Source organism: Babylonia areolata, chromosome 26 (genome assembly GCF_041734735.1).
Source record: "Babylonia areolata isolate BAREFJ2019XMU chromosome 26, ASM4173473v1, whole genome shotgun sequence".
Classification (NCBI taxonomy): Eukaryota; Metazoa; Mollusca; class Gastropoda; order Neogastropoda; family Buccinidae; genus Babylonia; species Babylonia areolata.
Genome location: NC_134901.1, coordinates 2420001 through 2442500, shown reverse-complemented (window position 1 = coordinate 2442500; position 22500 = coordinate 2420001). Strand labels below are relative to the sequence as shown.

The following is a 22500-nucleotide window of genomic DNA, read 5'->3' as shown; positions in this document are numbered from 1 at the left end:
CCACACCACACGCCCGTTTCCAACATCATCAAACACATGCTGGCTCAGTGCCACACAACGGTCAACACTGGACGGCACAGCTTGGTGTCTCGGTTACTTTCTTCTTCCTCCCTGAAAAATACCTCCCCCCAGTAGAAAATGATTATGCACTGGGCCACTGTCCTACCTGAAATCTGCAAGCTTGTCATAAGCATGGACAGAGAACTTAAAAAAACCCAAAAAACCCAATAAACTAACCATTGATCAGTAACTTGGTAAGTGGTTAAAAACCAGCATGGCTCTTTTCCTGTCCTCCCTTGCTGTATAGTTTATTCAAGGGCAGAGTTTATTATTTATTTTATTTTATTTTATTATTTTTTTGTACACTTCATCAAGTTTTTGTGCCTTATACATATTTTTATTATTAGTAGTAGTTCTTTTTTTTATGTATTTATCTATTATTATTATTATTATTTTATTTTATTATTTTATTTTATTTATTTTTTCTCAAGGCCTGACTAAGCGCGTTGGGTTACGCTGCTGGTCAGGCATCTGCTTGGCAGATGTGGTGTAGCGTATATGGATTTTTCTGAATGCAGTGACGCCGCCTTGAGCTACTGAAACTGAAAGCAGAGTTAACCTATGTCTGATATCCCTTACTCCATTTTCAGAAAGAGAGTTAGAGAGAGAGAGACAGACAGTGACAGGTGACAGAGAGACAGGCAGACAGACAAACAGAGTGAGTAAAAAAGAGAGGGAGAGAGACAGAGATAGAGAAAGAGAGAGAGAGAGAGAAGACAGAGAGACAGAGAGAGACACAGGGAGAGAGAGAGAGAGAGAGAGAGAGAGAGAGAGAGAGAGAGAGAGAGAGAGAGAGAGAGAGAGAGAGAGAGAGAGAGAGAAGTACAGATTCCGAGAGCAAATTTTCTCAGATCTTGGTTTTGTGCACAAGCCCACAAACACATTTCAGTGAAATATCTGCTGCGGGTGGGTGAGGGTGCGATGGGGGTGGGGGTGGGTAGTGGGTTCATCTACCAGATGTTGGTCTTAAATCTCATCTAATTCAATATCTTCAGCTACAGAAACAAGGTGACATTGATAAACTGTGCAGATCATCATCAAAAAATGAAAATGAAAAGATAAGGCTCTGGTCTTCATTTCCAAGCACAATAATACCAACATCCCAAGTGAACGAGAAATTTCTCAGGAAACACTTGCACGCTCAAGCAGTCAGCCCGATGAAGGAGAAGGAAACAGCTCATTTCCCATTTTCCCAGGACACATGGGAAACACCCACCCTGTCCTGTTGTGCGGGGGACAAGTCAGCCAGCCTTGTGTGGAGGGGGCTGAGGAGTGGGGGGGGGGGGGGGGGACAAGCGGAAACGCTCTTCCCCACTTCACTTCAATCCCGCTGGGCATGCTGGGATCTGACCCGTGTCAGGCAAAGGTGTGACTCAGCAGTCTGCACCAGTGCAGACCCATCTCACTTCCTCCCCCCCCCATCTTTTTTTTGTCCGCCGTGACACCCTCAAATCCCACCGCAGTCTTTCTTTTTCTGTTATGCATACTGTCCTACTTATATATAGTGAACTATGCCTGTACTTACTGCTTAACTCATTCAATCCTGGTGAGTTTTACAGTCTACTTATATATATATAGTGAACTATGCCTGTACTTACTGCTTAACCCATTCAATTCTGGTGAGTTTTACAGTCTACTTATATATATATATATAGTGAACTATGCCTGTACTTGCTGCTTAACCCATTCAATCCTGGTGAGTTTTACAGTCTCGGCTAGCTTCCATGCCATATTCATGTAGAAAAAAAACAAAACAAAATAAACAAACCACATAAGAAAAAAAAAGAAAAACAACCAAAACAAAAAAAGCCCACAGAAAATATACTGTTTTCCTTCCAAATTAATTATGTGCACACATCCAGAAATACTGCAAAAATTAGTTTCCCTTTCTTTGCGTTAAAAGAAACCCAACTAAATCAAAACAAAAAACGTAATCATGAATTATATCTGTACATACAACTTGTATAATGAATTATTTCTGTACATGCAATTCATACAATGAATTCTGTCTTTACATACTACCTATATAATGAATTATTTCTGTATATACTACTTTTATAATGAATTAAGTCTGTATGTACTACTTATATGATGAATTATGCCTGTACATACTACTTTTGATATGAATTATGTCTATGTAATGAATTATGTCTGTACATACTACCTATATAATGAATCATGTCTGTACATGATTCTTATAATAATGATTTATGTCTGTATATAGTATTAGAAAAATGAATTATATCTGAACATATAACTTAAGAAAGAACTGTGTCTGTATGCACTACTTGTGAAATGTATCATGTATGTACATTCTACTTATACAATGAATTATGACAGCTGATCTGTTGCACTGCTAGTCATCACTTTTCTCAACCTTTTCTTTATCTAAAGAGGACAAAATGGAAACAGAGGGGACAAGTCAATTTTTGTGTTGTTGTCCACTTGTTCCCAGGAAAACAGAAAAAAATCATCTGGGAATACCCAGCCCCGAACAGTCATGTGAAACCACTACAGAGTTCAGAATCTCAGGTCTTTAAATCATGTGTTCCAAACTGTATTCAAAAAGCACAGTCATGGAATCTTTTAAGGGCAAATAAATCATTCAAATATGAATTGCCCACCATGAGAATGTCTAAAAAGCATCTACATTTCAAACCTTGTTGAGCACATTCGTAGGTCAGGCAGATGTGATGTAACATATACCCATGGATAAGTCCACATACTATGGCGCTTCCTTTGAACGGACTCTTACAATGCACTCCAACCTGCTTTGCCATAAGTATTAAACTTTTCCAACCATTCCTTTCTGTTCCTGAATGAGTGAAGAAACGCTTTCAACACCCATAACCCAACGAACAGTTCCCAACCAAAAAACAAAAACAAAACAAAACAAAACAAAGCAGTACAACAACAAAATATCTAAAACAAAAAAACAACAAACAAACAAAAAAAAACCCTCTAAATAAAACCCCAAGGCAAGAATTGTCCTCCTTTTAGCTACTCTCAAATTTTCGCCCATAGGGCTTCATCAAGAGAGCATCTTTTCTGTCACATCGATCTATCTATCTATCCACACACACACACACACACATATATAAATATATGGCTGTTTAGAGATTCAGGTATCGAACATTTTAACATGCTGTGGTTCTGTCAGGTCGGAAAATTTTCAGAATGCCCATTCTGAGTTTTCATTTCGTCTTAATCTTTTATCTGTTTCTCTCATTTATTTGTTCTTCATAGTGTTCCACTGAGGTGAGAAGCAGGGAAGGCCACTGACAGCTTGGAGAGGACTTCTGAGAGACTGGTCCATATCAGAACTTTCTGTATTTTCCAAAGTGATTTTAATCAGTTGTATTGTATTGGTTATGATTGATCAGGTATACACAGACACACACACACACACACACTCAAAGCATGTACACAAACACACACACACACATGCCCAGATACAAAGTGTGTATATCTATACAGCCATGTGATACAGAGACATACATACACATACACACTTGTACAACCCCCCTCCCAACTCACCCCCCACACCGAATGCCTCCTTCCCTATCATCACACACACACACAAACAAGCCCCTCACAAAAGGAAAAGGACAAACGAAAAAGAAAACACAGGTGGGGCTGTCAACAGCAGTTAAATAAAAATAAAAAAGAAAGAAAAAAAAGAAGCAGCAAAACGTGGATTAAGTATACTTAAACTCCTTATTCACCACACTACGCACAGGCCACTACCAGCTCCTCTCCCATCTCTACAAACTGAACATTTCCCACACAGACCAATGTCCGTGTGACACTGCTCCTCAAACTCCAGCCAATGTCCTGCAAGACTGCCCGCTACACAGACAGCTGAGGCGCCAGATCTGGCCCAGTCCCGCAGCGCTCCAGGACCAGTTGGACTGACCATCTGAACATGGCCTTGGAACGCTGAAGAAGAAAAGAATTTTCTGTACCTTGCGGAGGTGAACAGCAGCCCGTTGACACCCCCAAACGTGGACAGGGCCACGAACACCGGAATGATCCAGGCCATCACACCCAGCAGCTTGTCACCAAACGTCTGCACACACACACACACGCACACACACACACTTATCAATTCACATATGGAGAAACCAACAAAACGTTTTTTTAATTTTCTCAATCTCCCGCAAAACAATCACGACTGTCAAAACCCATTAAGTGATTTTATGTAATTGTACTTAAATATTCATTTCAAATTTCTCCCCCCCCCCCCCACCCATTTACCCAGTGTCCCCCAACTCACTATTCATCCCGCCCACCCCCTCCTCTCCTGAACAATAACACTCAAGAGTAAAAATCGAAACTCTAACAAAATGTCTTCAATCAACAGTATGTGTGACGAGACATTAAACACAATTCATCATCATCGCGACTGCAGCTTCTAACCCAGAAAAATATCAATACCATCCACACTGCTGTTCCTCTGCACATGGAGCAGACGGACATTGTGAAGAAGAAAAAAAAAATCAAACTTGGTACCTGGACAGGAAAGGAAATGAGGTACGCTTACACAAAGGCATCAGCGCTCAGTTTCAGTAGCTCAAGGAGGCGTCACTGCATTTGGACAAATCCATATATGCTACACCACATCTGCCAAGCAGATGCCTGACCAGCAGCGTAACCCAACGCTCTTAGTCAGGCCTTGAGAAAAAAGAAGAAGAAAAAAAGAACTACTATTACTAATAATAATATGGAAAAGGCGCAAAAACTTGATGAAGTCAACTGTAAATGCACAAAAAAAAAAAAAAAAAAAAAACCCCAACAAACCCCCCCACAAAAACTAACTAAATAACTAACTAACTAAATAATAGTAATATAATTAAAAATAAATAATAATAATAATCATCGCTCATGTGCTATGAACTGCAGCAGAACACAGTGCCAGTGCAGCTTTTTACTTTTCCCGCCAGGATGGCTTCGATACATGTCAGAACGTTTTGTCACAATAATCATGTACATTGTAGAGCACGCTGCTCAAAGTAGCTGCTTGATGTCGAGGAAGATCAAGATCAAACGAGTGTTCAGAATGGTTGCAATCTCTTCCATTCTGTACAAGTCTGGAGAGTCTGAATCCAGAGACACCTTGGGCATTCATGGGCGGGTAACTTATGTCTTTACTTCGTTGATGTTATGTGAGAGTGTGGCACACGCCAGTAAAACTGAATTCTGATCAAATTATGCAAAAGCGCACTTTAATAAGCATGACCATCTTTAGTCATTCACACAGCCATATTTAGTTTTCGGGATGTCTTTATATTTCCATAACCCAACTCACATATACTAGCATAGGTGACGTTACCTTTAAAGCGCAGTAGAACTTCTTTCTTTGTGGACACACAAACAGAATCAAACAGGTTCACATATGCTGGCATGGTATTTGAGGAAATGTTTCTAGACATTTTGCAACTGTGGACAGAAGGATTTCCACAAAGCTGAGGAAAGTGATTTCCTAAAACAAAAGGTATTTGGCTAGCGCGCGTGACACTTGTGCCTTGTAGATCGGACATTCTTCAGCTGTGCTGCTTTGCTGTTGTTTCTACAGTTGCCTTTGTATTACCTGGACTGTAGTGTAATGTCAGTCAACATAAATCAGTGTTTCTGCATTGCACAAAAAGTTCAGTATATATATATATATATATATATATATAGAGAGAGAGAGAGAGAGAGAGAAAGAGAGAGAGAGAGAGAGAGAGAGAGAGAGAGAGAGATAATGATAACGATAACAATCTTTTATTCAGATTAAGGCCAAACCCCCTTACTGAAGGGGGTCATACAAAAGAGAGAGAGAGAGAGAGAGAGAGAGAGAGAGAGAGAGAGAGATAGGAATATAGATATAGATATGGACACACACACACATATATACATACATACATATGTGTGTGTGTGTGTGTGTGTGTGTGTGTGTGTGCTGTGCTGTGCTGTGCTGTGCTGTGCTGTGTTGTGTTGTGTTGTGTGTGTGTGTGTGTGTGTGTAACCATTTCACACGCTGAGTGTGATGGACAAAGCACAAATTCAGTTACAAACTTCTGGGGTATGGGGTGGCCTGATGGGGGTGCCAGGAGAAGGAATAAGAGGCTGTTTTTCCTGAACTATTAATTTTCAAAACGACCCATTCATTTTGTCGTCAACCGGTCAAATGACCTATGGTGTCCTGCACCAAACCTAAACTCTGAGAGAGAGAGAGGGACAGTGTGTGTGTGTGTGTGTGTGTGTGTGTGTGTGTGTGTGTGTGTGTGTGTGTGTGTGTGTGTGCATGCGTGCGTGCGTGCATGTGTGTGTGCGCGCGCGTGCATATGTGCGTGTGTGTGTGTGTGTGTGTGCGCACGCGTGCATGCATATGTGTGTAGGCGTGTGAGTGTGTGGGTGTGTGTGAGAGAAAGAGTTGTTTTTTTGTTTTTTAAAAAAAAAAGAAAAAAAAAGGTTAATTGAACAGGGATCATTTGCAACTGAGATCAAATGTTAATCAGTTGACACACACACACACACACGTGTGAAATACGAAATACAAAATTGTTTATTCAGATTTAGGCCTAAGCCCCTTACTGAAGGGGTAAGTCACAATTATATCAATCACACAAACACTTTTCAAAATCACATTGTTTAACATTTACACTTCAGATGCTTGTTATATTTGACAATCTATGTTGACATTATAATCTAAGTTATAGCAATATGCAATCGCTTTAAGGCATTGTAAATGTATAACGCCACATTGCACAATACAGTTTCATTTCTGGATGACATCAGCAAATTGACACACACGTGTGAGTGTGTGTGTGTGTGCGTGTGTGTGCAACTTACTGTGGAGGAATTTTTTTTAATGTCCCGTCACACATATCGGTGATTGAAGACATTTTGTTAAAGTATTTATGAATACATCTGAGTATTATCGGTTAGAAGGGGTGGGAGATGTGAATGAATGGAGGGTTGGGGGAAACTGGGCAAATGAGGGTAAAATGAGGGTGAAAATTTGAAAAAAAAAAAAAAAAAAAAAAAAAAAAATCTAAATACAATTACAGGAAATTACTTAACGGGCTTTGTAAAAGAGAAGTCCTTAAACTGACAACTCACTATGTGTGTGTGCCTTTGTGTGCGTGTGCCTCTGTGTGTGTGTACCTCTGTGAATGTGTGTGAGTGTGTGTTAGCGAAGAGAAGAATAAAAGTCAATTAGTGCATCTGTTTGAACATTTCATTTTAATTCAAACATGACAGGGTCTGTGCTTACCTAAAAAAAAAAAAAAAAAAAAATCCTTTTTGTCTCTTTAACATGCAATGAAACTGTCAACAGAAACATTGCCACATTCCTGCATACAACAGGTGACAATTTAGCGCATTCCTTTCATTCTTTCTGCTTTAGTAGGCTGTGACTTGGACATTCACTAGTTGTCTGCCTGTGGGATATTACATACATGTGTGACTGTTTTTATCCCACCAACACCAAAAAAGAACAGAGAGCCATAATCTGTTGCAGGGTTGCTTGTTTGTTTGTTTGTTTCTTTTTTTGCCCCAGGAGTATAGTGTAAAACTGCGGATAAGGAAAAATGAAAGGTCAGAATGTGTGTGTGTGTGTGTGTGTGTGTGTGTGTGTGTGTGTGTGATAAATGGTTTGCTTTTGATGAAAATCTGAAATCACTTAAAAAAAAAAGAAAAAAAAAAAAAAAAAAAAAAAAAGAGAGAAAAAAAAGAAGAGAGAAAATGAAAAAAAGGAAGAAAAAAGAAATCACTTGTTTCACGTGATGAACAGCCAGATGTTACACTCCGGTGTTAGTTAACAGTGAAGTGTGACCTGCCACATTATCTTCTTCCTTTGTGGGCTGCAACTCCCATGTTCACTCCTCTGTATACACGAGTGGAGTTTTACCTGTATGACCATTTTTACACTGCCATGCAGACAATCTACCATATACTACTGATCATTAGTGGTCTGGCTGAAGTCTGTGTTGACCATGTTTTTCTTGTGCCGTTAACTGTTTCTTTGTTGCCCCTAGAAACTCACAGAGCAATAAACTCTTAATATCAATTCAATAACAACAATACTGATGATAAACAATAATGACAATACTGCTACCAGTAAATAATGTATATATAAAGCGCTGAATCTTGCATGGAAATAAATGAGTATGCTTTCACTCATGACTTTCAGATGGATGTATAATAACTCTGAAATTAAAAAAAAGAAGAAAAAAAAAAGGCTGAAAGACAAAACTTATAAACACATGTAGATGGAATGCAAAAGAGACTATGGATGGAAAGAGGGCGGGGAGGAAGCGGCTATATTTTGGAAAGAGGTGGGTTTTTCCAAGGCCTGACCTGAAAGAAGCGGAGTGCAGGGACTTGATAAGTGAAAGAAGGAGACAGTTCCAAGTGACCTCTTGAGAAAGACAAAAAAACTTGCAGGAAATGCAATGCACTGATGCAGTTCCTGTTTATATTCAAAGCAGGTCTGCGACATCAGCCGTACTTGTTACATTCTATTATGTCTTCTTGTAGTGTGTTTGTGCTTGTGGATGGGTGTTTACTTCGTATGTGTGTGTGTGAGTGAGTGCAAGTGTGTGTGTGTGTGTGTGTGTGTGTGTGTGTGCTGTGTAAGGCATATTTTGTGCTTTTTTGGTATAACTGTTTGTATTGGGAATTTGTAGTATTGTCTTGCTCTTTTGGTATATGTAGACTTTTGTCCTTCTTCTCTAGTATATCTTCATGTGCCATTGTACGCTATTATGCACTACTGCATACTGTATTGTTTCATGTGAGTCACTTAGGAGCCCAATATATGAGGAATTTGTGCCATAAAATTAATATGTATCATCATCATTATTATTACCATTATCATTATTACTGTAATTATTGTTGGATTGTATTGTATTGCACTGCATTATATTGTATTGTTTCGTATTACTCTTTTGTCACAACAGATTATGCGAAATTTGGGCTGCTCTCCCTACAGGGAGAGCGTCTCTTTGAATCAGAGTGCCATCATTTTTTTTCTCCTTCTTTTTTTCTGCATGCAAGTGTATGCGTTTTCCTAACAAAGTGGCTTAGCCTACAGGATTTTGCCACGGACAACCCTTTTCTTGCCATGGGTTCTTTTACGTGTGCTAAGTAAATGCTGCACACAGGACCTTGGTTCATCAACTCGTCCAAATGACCAGCATCCAGTGGAGAAGAAGAAGAAGAAGAAGAAGAAGAAGAAAAACACGCTTGCCATCATCCACACGTTCATACTGAACTCCGTCCATTCCAACTCACCACGGCGACGGCGTTGGACAGCAGCATCTCTCGGGGAGAGATGACCGTGAAGTAGGCCACGTTAGCGAACACGTACACCAGCGTCACGATTGGGATGGAGATGTAGATGGCACGTGGCAAGTTTCTGTCATTTCAAGGAAAAAATAAAAATGAAAAAAAAACCCTACTCATAAAAAACGTCAAGTAACTGTGGCTAAACGTCAGGTGACAGACAGTACATCTTATGAGGCTTCAATGATTAAGAAAAAAAAAAAAAAAAAAAAAAAAAAAGATACATAAATATATATATATATAATATTTTTTGTTTACTTCTGAGAGGGGGAAAAAAAAGAAAATAATTTTAATTGACTTCAAAATATGTGGTAAATGTTGTGTAAAACGTTCAAAGATTTGTTCAAAACTTTCATAAAATGGAGTTCCAAGCAAATTTCTGCAACCCTTGGCTTACATCAGAGACTGACATAAGCTAGTCGGCTTTTACTAGTTTTAGGGACCATTCCCAACGCTGACCTACACTAAAGCCCTCTCCGCCAAGAGAGTGGGGATGCAACTAGTGCAAGACACTGGTCACTATAAATAAAATCGTTGTCTTTTTTATAATAAATAATCATTGTTGTCTTTTTTATTCATTCATTTTATTTATTTATCTTATTATTATTATTATCATCATCATTATTATTATTATTACTACTGTTATTATTATTAATTTATTTAATTAATTATTTATTTTATTTTTAAATTAAATTTAAAAAAAAATTATTATTATTTATTTATTTATCTATTTTATTTTATTTCATTTTATTTTGTATGCTTATAGTTGACTTCATCAAGTTTTTGCGCCTTATACATATTATTATTATTAGTAGTAGTTCTTTTTTTTTTTTTCTCAAGGCCTAAGCGCGTTGGGTTACGCTGCTGGTCAGGCATCTGCTTGGCAGATGCGGTGTAGCGTATATGGATTTGTGCGAACGCAGTGACGCCTCCTTGAGCTACCGAAACTGAAACTGAAACTGGCCACTATAATCAAATTTTAGCCCTGACAGTTGTGACAACAGCCGCCTCCTCTGCTGTTCTGATGATCATAGTGTGACACAAATGACTGTCATACTTCTACTGCCCCCCATTCCCCCTCCGTGTCCCCCCCCACCCCTCCCATCCCACTTCCTTCCAACCAATACACACACTAACAACATAAACTCACATTGTCTAGTCAACAGACATCTGCTTCTTTTCACAATGTCCCTTTCAGTTTCTGACGGAGGTGTCACTGTGTTTGGACAAATCCATATATGCTACACCACATCTGCTAGGCAGATACCTGACCAGCAGCATAACCCAACGCACTTGTCAGGCCTCGAGTGCCTACACATATATTTGTGTACCTATCAGAGTAGATTTCTTTTTACAGAATTTTACCAGACGACAACACTTTAGTTGCCATGGGTTCTTTTTCAGTGCGATAATTGCATGCTGCACACGGGGCCTCACGTTATCATCTCATCCAGATGACTAGGGGCTCAGTTTGACTTTCCTGTCAAACTTGGGAGAAAAGGGTGAAAGCAGGATTCGAACCCAGACCGTCAGAGACACTGTGCTGACAGAGAAGCGTCTTAACCATTCAGCCACTTTGCTCCTTTTCACACTCACCTGAAAGGGTCCACCATCTCCTCTGTCACAAAGTTTAAGAAATTCCTGGAAAGCAAAACAAAAAACAGTTTTGACAGGATAACAATGAAGCATCAGGTGATGTCACCTGAAGTGGTGAGATATGCAAAAGCCTGGGTGAGCGTGAATGTGTATGCGGTGAGGGGGATGGGGTTGACGGATGCACGCAAGAACGAGTTTTATGTATGTGGAGAAAAAAAACCCATAAATGTTTTACAATGTGTGTGTGTGTGTGTGTGTATGTGTGCGTGTTCATTCTTTCGCTTAACGTCTATCCACATTTGTGGTTTTAGACGAAAATCATCATCTCCCCCTTCCCACCCATGCCTATTTATATCACTACTTTCCCTGCTCCTCTCTCCTCAATTGGCTTTAAAAAAAAAAGGAAGAAAAAAAGAAAAAAAAAAGAGAATATGCACAAAATAAAATAGTCAACCAGTAGAATTACAACAAAGAGCCAATTGGGCTCCAAATTAAACTCTGAACTATTTCAAACACATGTTGATTATCATACAAGACATTTCTAATGGAAGAACTGTGTGCGTGTGTTTGTGGGTCTGTGTGTGTATGTGCTTAAAGTCAGGTTTTCTTTTTCTCTCTCCCCCCCTCTTAAACTATTCTTTTCCCCTCTCTTCCCCCCTGACCTCCCTCCTCCCCCACTTCACACACACAAACACACACTCTCTCTCACACACACACAAACACACACAAAGCATACATGTCCTCAGAAAGAAAAGATCTGAGCACATCACTCCTCTTTTGCAACATCTCCACTGGCTCCCTGTCTCACACCGAATAAAGTACAAGATCAGCACTCTATGTTATAGATGTATTCACAAATCTGCCCCTTCCTATCTCTATGGCTGCCGTCACCTCTACACTCCATCTCGCTCACTACGATCGGCTTCGGATCGACTCTGTTTACGTATACCCAGATTCAAACACTTGACTGTTGGCCGCTGTTCTTTCTCTGTCTCTGGACCTTGCGATTGGAATGAACTTCCTCTTTCGCTTCATCAAGTCTCCACACTCAGCTCTTTCAAGTCTGGCCTTAAAACCCACCTCTTCCCAAAATAGTCCTCCCGTACCTGCCTCTTCCTTGTCTTCAGTTTTTCCAGTTTTAGGGTTATGCATGCGTGTGAATGACTGGTGCGAAAGCGCTTTGATTTATCTCTGCAAAAGATTCAGCGCTATATAAATACCATTATTATTATTATTATGCATGTAAGTCAGAATCAGTTTTGTCTTCAAACTGTTTATGTATTGTACATGTATTGCAATTGAAAAATGTGTCATAAACGCTTATTCTGCTGTATTCATGTGGTATTTCTGTACTTGGAGGTGGAATTATCACTGTGATCAAAAAGGTAAAGAGAAAATATAATAACCTTATAATGATAATGAATAATGACAATGATAAAACGAGGACATCTGGTATGCCCAATCTCATGATACAAAAGCCCTGAGCGATTACAATGAAAAGCACAATGACATATGTATACATTAAACACACCTGAGTGCACAAACCCTCCCACTCCATCCTTAACCCACAAACCCACACTCACTCCACACAAAATGTACACACACACACACACACACACACAAAAGGAGCAAAGGGATCAGCTGAGTCAACATGTTTATCTTTTCCATTTTAAGTATGGTGGAACAGATCAGACTTCAGCGATCAGACTTTCAGTCAAAAGAAAGGAAAATAGGCTGTTTAAATTTACACAAAGAAATAAATAAAATTCATGAAATTGTTGGGAAACATGAACACATTTACAATAAAAGGCAGATTGTGTCAGAGGTTCAAGAAATCTTGGACTTTTCACTGTTGATTTTTAAAATTTTTTTAATAATCTTTGTAAAATAGTCTAATTGGTTTTTCTTTTTCTTTTTTAATCAAAAACTTTTTTTTCACACCTATATGTTTTAGAGCTGGAAAGTTATTCTCTGTGTCAGACTGTTGTTAAGCTAATGTTGCGAATAGTATTGTTTTTATCTTCTCTCTCATCCTCCTTTTTTTTTCCCCTCATGTCTAATATCACTTAATGTGGATAGACATTAATATCACTGAATGTGGATTGACATTAATATCACTGAATATGGATCGACATTAAACGAAACTGACCACACACACAAGCATACCTTAGCTGCTCAAGGTATATGAACATGTGCACGTTTAAAAAAATAGAAACAATCACAACAATAATTTTTTTTTTAAAGAATATATACATAAAATTGAAGATAAGGCATTAGTCACTGATTTGAATGGCTGGAAACTGATGAGTTTTCCAAAGACTTTTGAAAGAAATGCCAGAAACAAAAAAAAAAAAAAAAAAAAAAAAAAGGGGGAAAAAAAGGAAAAAGAAAGCCTTTGTCTCACCACCCAGCGTAGGCAAAGAGCCCGGAGTACAAGGCCAGGGAAAGCTGACCCACATCTTTGTTGGTCGACTCCATGCCTGTCGCCAGGTGCTCTGTTTCACCTGTTGTTTGACACACACACACACACACACACACACACACACACACACACACACTCAAAGATACAAACACACATGCACACACACACACACACACATGTACACACACACACACACACACATACACACACACACACACAAAGATACAAACACACACACACACATGTACACACACACACACACACACACAGATACAAACACACACACACACACACACACTCAAAGATACAAACACACATGCACACACACACACACACACACACACTCAAAGAGACAAACACACATGCACACACACACACACACACACACACATGTACACACACACACACACACACAGATACACACACACACACACACACACACACACACATACACACACTCAAAGATACAAACACACATGCACACACACACACACACACACATGTACACACACACACACACACACACACTCAAAGAGACAAACACACATGCACACACACACACACACACACACACACACACACACACACACACACACACAGATACAAACACACACACAGATACACACACACACACACACACACAATCACATGCATATGTTTTTGTGGGTTTTTTTTCCAAAATATTTTTATCCATTCAATTTTTGTTTACAATGCACAAATCTTAATATAACCAAACAATACAGATACAGTACATTGCATTAACTTAATGCGTAACAGGAAAAGGAGGTGTAACATGACAAAGACGTATACAGAAGAAGAACAAAGGGCATACATAGTGCATATTCTGCACTATACCTATTACATTACTTGACTGCACACACACACACACAAAGTTTGCACGGCTTATAACTGAATGTGACTAGAAAGGAATGGAAGGTCTATGCACAGGTGTTTTCAAAAAGATGTGTTTTCAGACCAGTTTTAAGAGACTGAAATGAAGGAGAGTGGTGAAGATCATGGGGTAAACTATTCCAGACAGACAGAGCTGAATGAGAAAAAGAGGAATGACCAAAGGATCCGGTTTTAACACAGAGAGCAAGTAGCTGTCGTGAATCTGAAGATGATCTGAGTCGTCGTGGGGGTGTGTAGGTTTGAATGACATCTCTCATACACTGAGGGGCAGCACCCGAAATGGAGTTGAATGTGAGAGTTTCGACTATGTACTGAATGCGGGCAGAAACTGGTAACCAGTGAAGAGAATGCAGAAGATGAGTGATATTGTCAGTCTTTTTGGTTCTAAAGATTAACTTTGCTGCTGCGTTTTGAACTTTCTGGTGTATTTTGTATTAAGTATTGAGGACGACCAAGGAGGAGTGAGTTAACAATAGTGAAGTCAGAGTTTGTGTAGCCTGAGCAGTAAGGAAATGTCGGATGGAACTGATCTTTCAAATTTGAAAGTACGCAACCTTGCAGAGACTGTTTACGTGTTTCATCACTGAAAGGTTTGAATCAAACATCACACCCAGATTTTTCACTGAAGATACAGTGTCTTCATCCGAATCTCCAGTTTTTAAGAAAGGAAGGTAAAGAGTTCTTTATATACGATCTGCTTGAAGAAATAATGATAGCTTCAGTTTTACTATAATTCAATTGTAGTTTGTTTTGATTCATCCATGCCTTAACGACGAAAGAGACGACGTTAACAGTGTTTCATCCCAATCACCATCATCAAAATATTGCAAGCGGAACGCTTTTATACTGAAGAGGTGAATGTTGACAAAGAATACCACAATTCTGACGATGGAAGCTAAAGGTTGGGTCATTCAGACACCCACTGGACATCCGAGGGGTCTGTGCAGAGGAGAAGAGAGGACTGACCGTACTGAGTGAGTTAACATCAGCAAAACACTGTTGAAGTGCCCCATGGGGAGTAAAAACACTGTTGAAGTGCCCCATGGGGAGTAAAAACACTGTTGAAGTGCCCCATGGGGAGTAAAAACACTGTTGAAGTGCCCCATGGGGAGTAAAAACACTGTTGAAGTGCCCCATGGGGAGTAAAAACACTGTTGAAGTGCCCCGTGGGGAGTATCAGACCAATGTCAGAAATTTCTCAGACCCTAACTTCAGAGGACTGGGAAAGCATGATTGTATTCATTACAACACAAAGAAACAACTAAAAACGAAAAAAAACCCAAAAAGTCCTACTTGAAAATACGACTATGTAGAGATGTTTGTGTAAAGCTGGAAGCCAAACAGAGACTTGGAAAACAAGTAGTTAATCAACAACACGCTTCTAAACTGTGGCACGATTCTTCTTACGTTGTTCCCTACAAGGAATGGAGTTTTTGAGTGTTATTCACAAGAGAGTAAAGCAACTTGTATGAAAAAGGAAAAAAGTACAAAATCATAATATTTTGAGAACAGAACAATACATTTTGAAAATGGATAATCCAAACTGAAACATACACACACAGACATACACAAACACAACAAAAAAAATTTCTAATATCACTTCAAGTGGAAAGACGTTAAACTGAAGACGAACACAACAAAATCCAAACACTACAAAACAACGTAAAACAAACAGGGGAGAAAATAAAATCAACCACCCAGCCAATAACAACAATGAAATCAAATCAAAAAAAAAAAAAAAAAAAAAAAGGGTGAAAAAAACAAACAAACAAACAAAAAACCCTTTGAACCCGACCTCTCATCTTTCAAACAGAAGTGGTTAATAAGTTAGTAACAGATGTGGACAGATTATCATTATGCCACCAGCAATATCATCGTATCAGATGTCATCACCAGTAACTGTTCTGTCACTGGAAACTTTTGACACAAAAATGTAATTATTATTTAGGAAAAACGTCATTTGAACAACAAAGGCTGACTAACTTTATTACTCAGGTGAGGTTGGAGGATATTGTATTGCATTGTATGTACTGTAGTTATTGATTTGTATTGTACTGTATAGTATTGTATTGTATTGTTATTTCTTTTGTCACAACATCTCTGTGTGAAATTCAGGCTACTCTCACTACAGTGCGGGACACCTTTTCCTTTTTTTTTTTTTTTTTTTTTTGCCTGCAAGTGTACTTGTTTTCCTATTGAAGTGGATTTTTCTCTATAATTTTGCCAGGGACAACCCTTTTGTAGTGATGAGTTTGTTCACCTGTGCTTAGTGCATGCCACACACGGGACCTCGGTTTATTGTCTCATGTGAATGACAAGCGTCTAGACCATCACTCAAGGTGTAGTGGAGGTGGGGAAAATGCTGGCGAGTGTGCGCTCAGATTCTCTAGCTTCCTAGGCAGACATGTTACCACTGGGCCACCGCTCGACGTTGTGTGTATGAACAACACGTGAGCGACAACAGGGGGTGGGGGGGTGGGGGGGGGGAAGGCTTAGTCGGCACTGTCCTAATTACGCTGAATAATGAACAGGCACTGCTGAACACCATCAAAGTGATTCAGCAGCAGTGCAGGGTCTCCTCTGGTGTGTGGCCTCCTGGCGACCTAACATCCCTGTGGACTGCCAACGCCGAGACTGCAGCAGATGAACTCCACTGTGGTTGTATACAATGGGGGACTCGGGATGAGCACTGTGGGAGTAACGCCACTGAAATGGTGCAGATGAAGGGGCAGAAAAAAAAAAAAAAGGAATGACAGTTTCAGTATCAGTTTCAGTAGCTCAAGGAGGCGTCACTGCGTTCGGACAAATCCATATACGCTACACCACATCTGCCAAGCAGATGCCTGACCAGCAGCGTAACAGGCAGAAGAGATGACAGAAGAGGGGAAGGTGGCTACTGTGAGGGAGCTACCAGCTACCGTTGTCTCAACACTCTTCCTGTGTGACTTGGCACACTGAGAAAGAAAGTCCACCTGGATGAGGAATGACACACACAGCTGCAGTTTTCAGTCTCCCAAGGGGGCATCACTCCATAAAGAAACAAGAGAGGCAAGGCCTTCAAGACTCACTTGTGATACACTTAAAAAAAAAAAAAAAAAAAAAAAAATCCAAGCTTTTTATGTATTGAGTATAATTTCAAAATGTAATGTTTAAGATGAGAAAGATCAGTTTAAGCAAATTAAGTCCCCTAGCATTAATTACAGAGTAATTTCCCTTTTTTACTATCTGCACCAAAACGTTTGCAAAATAAATAAAACTTCCATGCTTACCAAAAGAAGTTCCTGTTTGAACAAAAAATGATAATAATGACTGCTCTTGTTGTTGGGTCAGAATAAGAGGTCAAAGTGCCAAGTTTAGAGAATACAAAAAATATAAATGTAACAGTAAATGCAGTTTGCATATAATTAGGCTTCTTTTTTATTTTTTTGTGCCCATCCTAGAGGTGCAATATTGTTTTAAACAAGATGACTGGAAAGAACTGAATTTTTCCTATTTTTATACCAAATTTTGTGTCAACTGACAAAGTATTTGCAGAGAAAATGTCAATGTTAAAGTTTACCATGGACACACACACAGACAACCGAACACCAGGTTAAAACATAGACTCACTTTGTTTACATAAGTGAGTCAAAAATCCACATACGCTACACCACATCCACCAGGCAGATGCCCGACCAGCAGCATAACCCAACGTGTAGAGTCAGGCCTTGAGTGCATGCATATTTTGAGGACAACATTTTTTTGTTGCCATGGGTTCTTTTTCAGTGTGGCAAGTGTGTGCTGCACACAGAACCTCAGAGTATCATCTCATCCCAATGACTAAACACTCGGTTTCTTCTTCTTCTTCGCTCGTGGGCTGCAACTTCCACGTTTACTAGTATATGCATGAGCAGGCTTTTACGTGTATGATTGTTTTTAGCCTGTCACGTAGGCAGCCATACTCCATTTTTGCGTGTGTGCATGCTGGGTATGTTCTTGTTTCTATAACCCACCGCATGCTAACATGAATTACAGGATATTTAACCTGCATATTTGATCTTCTGTTTGCATATACACACGAGGTTCAGGCACAAGCAGGTCTGCACACATTGACCTGGGAGAATGGGAAAATCTCCACCCTTTACCCACAAGGCGCCATTACCAAGATTCGAACCTGGGACTTGAAAGTCCAGTGTTGGTTATTATGCCTGTCACACAGAACACCCTTTGATGTTGCATAAAGATGGCAGTGTCAGCGTGAACGGCCTCCTGATAATCTGTCCATTGATTCACACACAGCAACAGCTGCTGCTATCAAATAGGGAGCAGCGCTGGCAGCCCACAGAAGGCCACGCACATGAGGAGACCCTGCACTGCTACTAAGTCACTTTGTTTGGGAGGTTCAGTGTTGCCTGTTCTGAGTCAACATATGTAGGACACCACTTGCAGAGTTCCCCACTGATGACAGTCATGCTGCAGAGAAAGACTGGGTGAGTGAGTGAATGTGTGTGCGTGCGTGCGTGCGTGCATGCAAATACATCTATGAAGGTGAATCTTCAACCTTTAAGCCGCTGTATCCATATATGTGTGTTGGTAGTGAGCAGACTTTTCTCAGCTCTTTAGACACAAGTCTGTGTGTGCATACTGATGCTTCTGCTTCTGCTGCTGCTGCTGACCAGAGGAAACTGCCACTTACCCATCCCCATCATGACGGCACCGGCAGCGATGATGACCAGGAGGGCGAGAAGTTTGGCGGCGGTGAAAATGTCCTGAATTCGTGTGGCTGCACGGACGCTCATGGCGTTGACAAACGTCAGGATACCTGGGACACACAGGGGGCTGCCATGCAGTTCTGTCATCTGTTTGTTCATTCAATATCAGCATTATCACACACACACACACACACACACACACACCTCTCATTCACACACACACATACCACTTTTCTTTTTAAAAAAAAATTTTTTTTTTTACACACAGAGTACAGAAGTGGAAAGAAGACAAACACTGGATAAAAGCCGAGTAAAAAGAAATAACAGAGATGAGACGCTTTGACGCTTTGATATTTTATTGTCATTACCTGCATTGGTCTATTGACAAGGGGGTGATAGGGTTAATTCTTATGTCACCACAAGTACCATACCACACTCTGCTTAATCCATCAAAACAAAACAAAACATGCAAACAAAGAAAAACAAAACAGCTTTTATCGAAATACAACATCCTTACAATAGGGAAGCAACAAACATTAAAAAAAGAAACAAAAATAAAAACAAAAAAAGACAAAAACTCCATTACTCAACAACCATTCTATTAACGATAGTGTTCAATGTCTACCTTATTATCTGGCTTACAGTCTGAACATAAGATAGTAGACATTATACATTGTTATCCCCCTCATTTACTCTGGTATTGTTCTGAATAGTAAGACTACATCTTATTCTTTGTGCTTCTACAAGAAATTTAGCTACTGACAGTATTGTGAGGTCATCATCAGACGACAAAGCAGAAACAATGTCGTGCCTTTTAGCTACATCAGACTGAAAGAACTTGCACTTATCTCTTACCCTATCGAATGATTTATATTGAAACAAGTAATGTTTTTCATCATCTACACTAAAAGCACACAAAGGGCATGGTGATTCTGTGGATGTCCCAGGCTGAAACCATCTTTTATTTGCATTAAATCCAAGTGTCCTTAGTCGAAATCTTGCAAAGTTTATTCTTTGCCACTTATTAACAGAGATGAGAGAGACAGAGAGAGAGACACACAGAGAGAAACAGAGACACAGAGAGAGAGAGAGAGAGAGAGAGAGAGAGAGAGAGAGAGAGAGAGACAGACAGACAGTCAGAGAGAGAGAGAGACAAAGAGAGACAAAGACAGAGACAAACAGAGACAAAGAGAGAGACAGAGAAAGAGAGAGGAAGGGACACAGAGAGAAAGAGACAGAGAGATAGAGAGAGAGACCCACACAGAGTGGGAGAGACAGAGAAACTGAGAGAGAGAGACAGAGAGAGTGAGAGACAGAGAGAGAGAGACAGAGAGAGAGACAGACAGAGACAGAGAGAGAGGAAGAGACAGAGAGACAGACAGACAGAGAAACTGAGAGAGAGAGAGAGAGAGAGAGAGAGACAGAGAGAGTGAGAGACAGAGAGAGAGGAAGAGACAGAGAGAGAGACAGACAGAGAAACTGAGAGAGAGAGACAGAGAGAGAGGAAGAGACAGAGAGAGAGGAAGAGACAGAGAGAGAGACAGAGAGAGAGAGAGACAGAGAGAGAGAGAGACAGAGAGAGAGTGAATGGACAGGGGTGAAGGGTTGGGGTGTAGAAGGGGTAGGGGGCAAAGGGGATCAGTGGTGGGCCAAGAAAAAAAGTGAACAAAAGAAAGAGAGAGAGAGAGAGGAATAGAAAGAGAGAGAGAGAGAGAGACAGAGAGAGTGAGAGACAGAGAGAGAGGAAGAGACAGAGAGAGAGACAGACAGAGAAACTGAGAGAGAGAGACAGAGAGAGAGAGAGACAGAGAGAGAGGAAGAGACAGAGAGAGAGACACAGAGAGAGAGAGAGACAGAGAGAGAGAGAGTGAATGGACAGGGGTGAAGGGTTGGGGTGTAGAAGGGGTAGGGGGCAAAGGGGATCAGTGGTGGGCCAAGAAAAAAAGTGAACAAAAGAAAGAGAGAGAGAGAGAGGAATAGAAAGAGAGAGAGAGAGAGAGAGAGAGGAAGAGAGAGAGAGAGAGAGAGAGAGAGAGGAATAGAAAGAGAGAGAGAGAGAGAGAGAGAGATAGAGGAATAGAAAGAGAGAGAGATAGAGGAATAGAAAGAAAGAGAGAGAGAGAGAGAGGGGAGAGAAAGAGAGAGAGAAAGAGACATAGACACACACACACAGAGACAGATAGAGAGAGGAAGAGAGAGAGAGAGAGAGAGAGAGAGAGAGAGAGAGAGAGAGACAGAGAGAGAGAGGAAGATAAAGAGAGAGAGAGAGAAGAGAAAGAGAGAGATAGAGACATACAGACATAGACTGAGACAGAAAGGGGCAAAATGACCAAAAGCGGTGACACATCCACTTCATAAATAACACATCTTTTTTATTTTTTATTATTATTATTTTTTTTAATCTTCTTCTTCTCCCTCCACACCATCTCATAACAATGACTCACATATCCCACAGACGTCATACGCATGTGCCCGACGCTGGACTGACTGACTGAACTACAAAACGATGAGAGGATTAAGGGTGGTAGGGTAGGGTAGGGAAGGAGGAGAGGGATCAGGGTGTGTGTGGGGGGGTGAGGGGGGGAGGGAGTGCCGGGGGAGGGGGGGGGGGACAGAGGAGGGTGCGGGGGCGTGGGCAGGGAGAAAGCCCAGTAATCAATGTCATGCCTTCACCCTTTCCTTCTTATCAGGTAAAATCTGATGGTCTGGATTGTGTTTTCTCTCTGACCCAGCATTACTGGACAAAAATGATAAATAGATCTGTAAAATCTTTAATCAAGATTAAAAGTAACCTCTCCCTTTCATTGCAGACTTCCTCTCTGTCTATCGGTCTGTCTGTCTGTCTCTCTTTTAAACACACAGACACAGACAGACACACACACACACACATGCATTCACATACACACAAACTTTTCCCACTTAGTATAGATCACATACTATGTTGATCACTTTCATTGGTACCCTTTATAATTTCTACCCCAACAACAACAGAAAAAAAAAAAAAAAAAAAAGAAAAGAAAAAAAGAAGAATTAAAAAAAAAAAAAAAAAAAATGCCGTACAACATTTGTGGCTTCAGATCTTTACACTGTTTCAGTATGGTGAGGGAGGGAGGGAGGGAGGGAGAGAGAGAGAGAGAGAGAGAGAGAGAGAGAGAGAGAGACAGACAGACAGACAGACAGAGACAGAAAAAACATACAGAGAGAGAGACCCAAAGAGACAGAGAGAGAGAGAGACCCAAAGAGGCAGAGACAGTAATATGAATCTACCAATCACAGTAAACGTCCCTTGTTTTGAATATAAATTGCTCGGAATGGCATTCAATAACATTCCGGGAAGCCCATACATGCTTCCTCAACCCCGTTCACTGACACACACACACACACACACAACACACTGAGCAATGCTTTAATAAACCCGCCCCTGAAGCTTCATAAACCAGCATGATAATCACTGCCAGACTGCTGCCCCTTGCCTGAAACACCTCAGGT

General features: G+C 40.3%; 1 protein-coding gene across 1 annotated transcript in view; it reads right to left on the bottom strand.

Annotated features, from left to right (window-relative positions):
- LOC143300560 (large neutral amino acids transporter small subunit 2-like) overlaps positions 1-22500 on the bottom strand; it is a 58069-nt gene that overhangs the window by 16725 nt on the left and 18844 nt on the right. Inside the window, exons 4-8 of the mRNA XM_076614317.1 lie at positions 18996-19121; positions 13391-13490; positions 10987-11031; positions 9340-9463; positions 4026-4129 (exon numbers count right to left, since the gene is read on the bottom strand). Coding sequence (XP_076470432.1) covers positions 4026-4129; positions 9340-9463; positions 10987-11031; positions 13391-13490; positions 18996-19121 — 499 coding nt within the window. The remainder of the gene's footprint in view (positions 1-4025; positions 4130-9339; positions 9464-10986; positions 11032-13390; positions 13491-18995; positions 19122-22500) is intronic.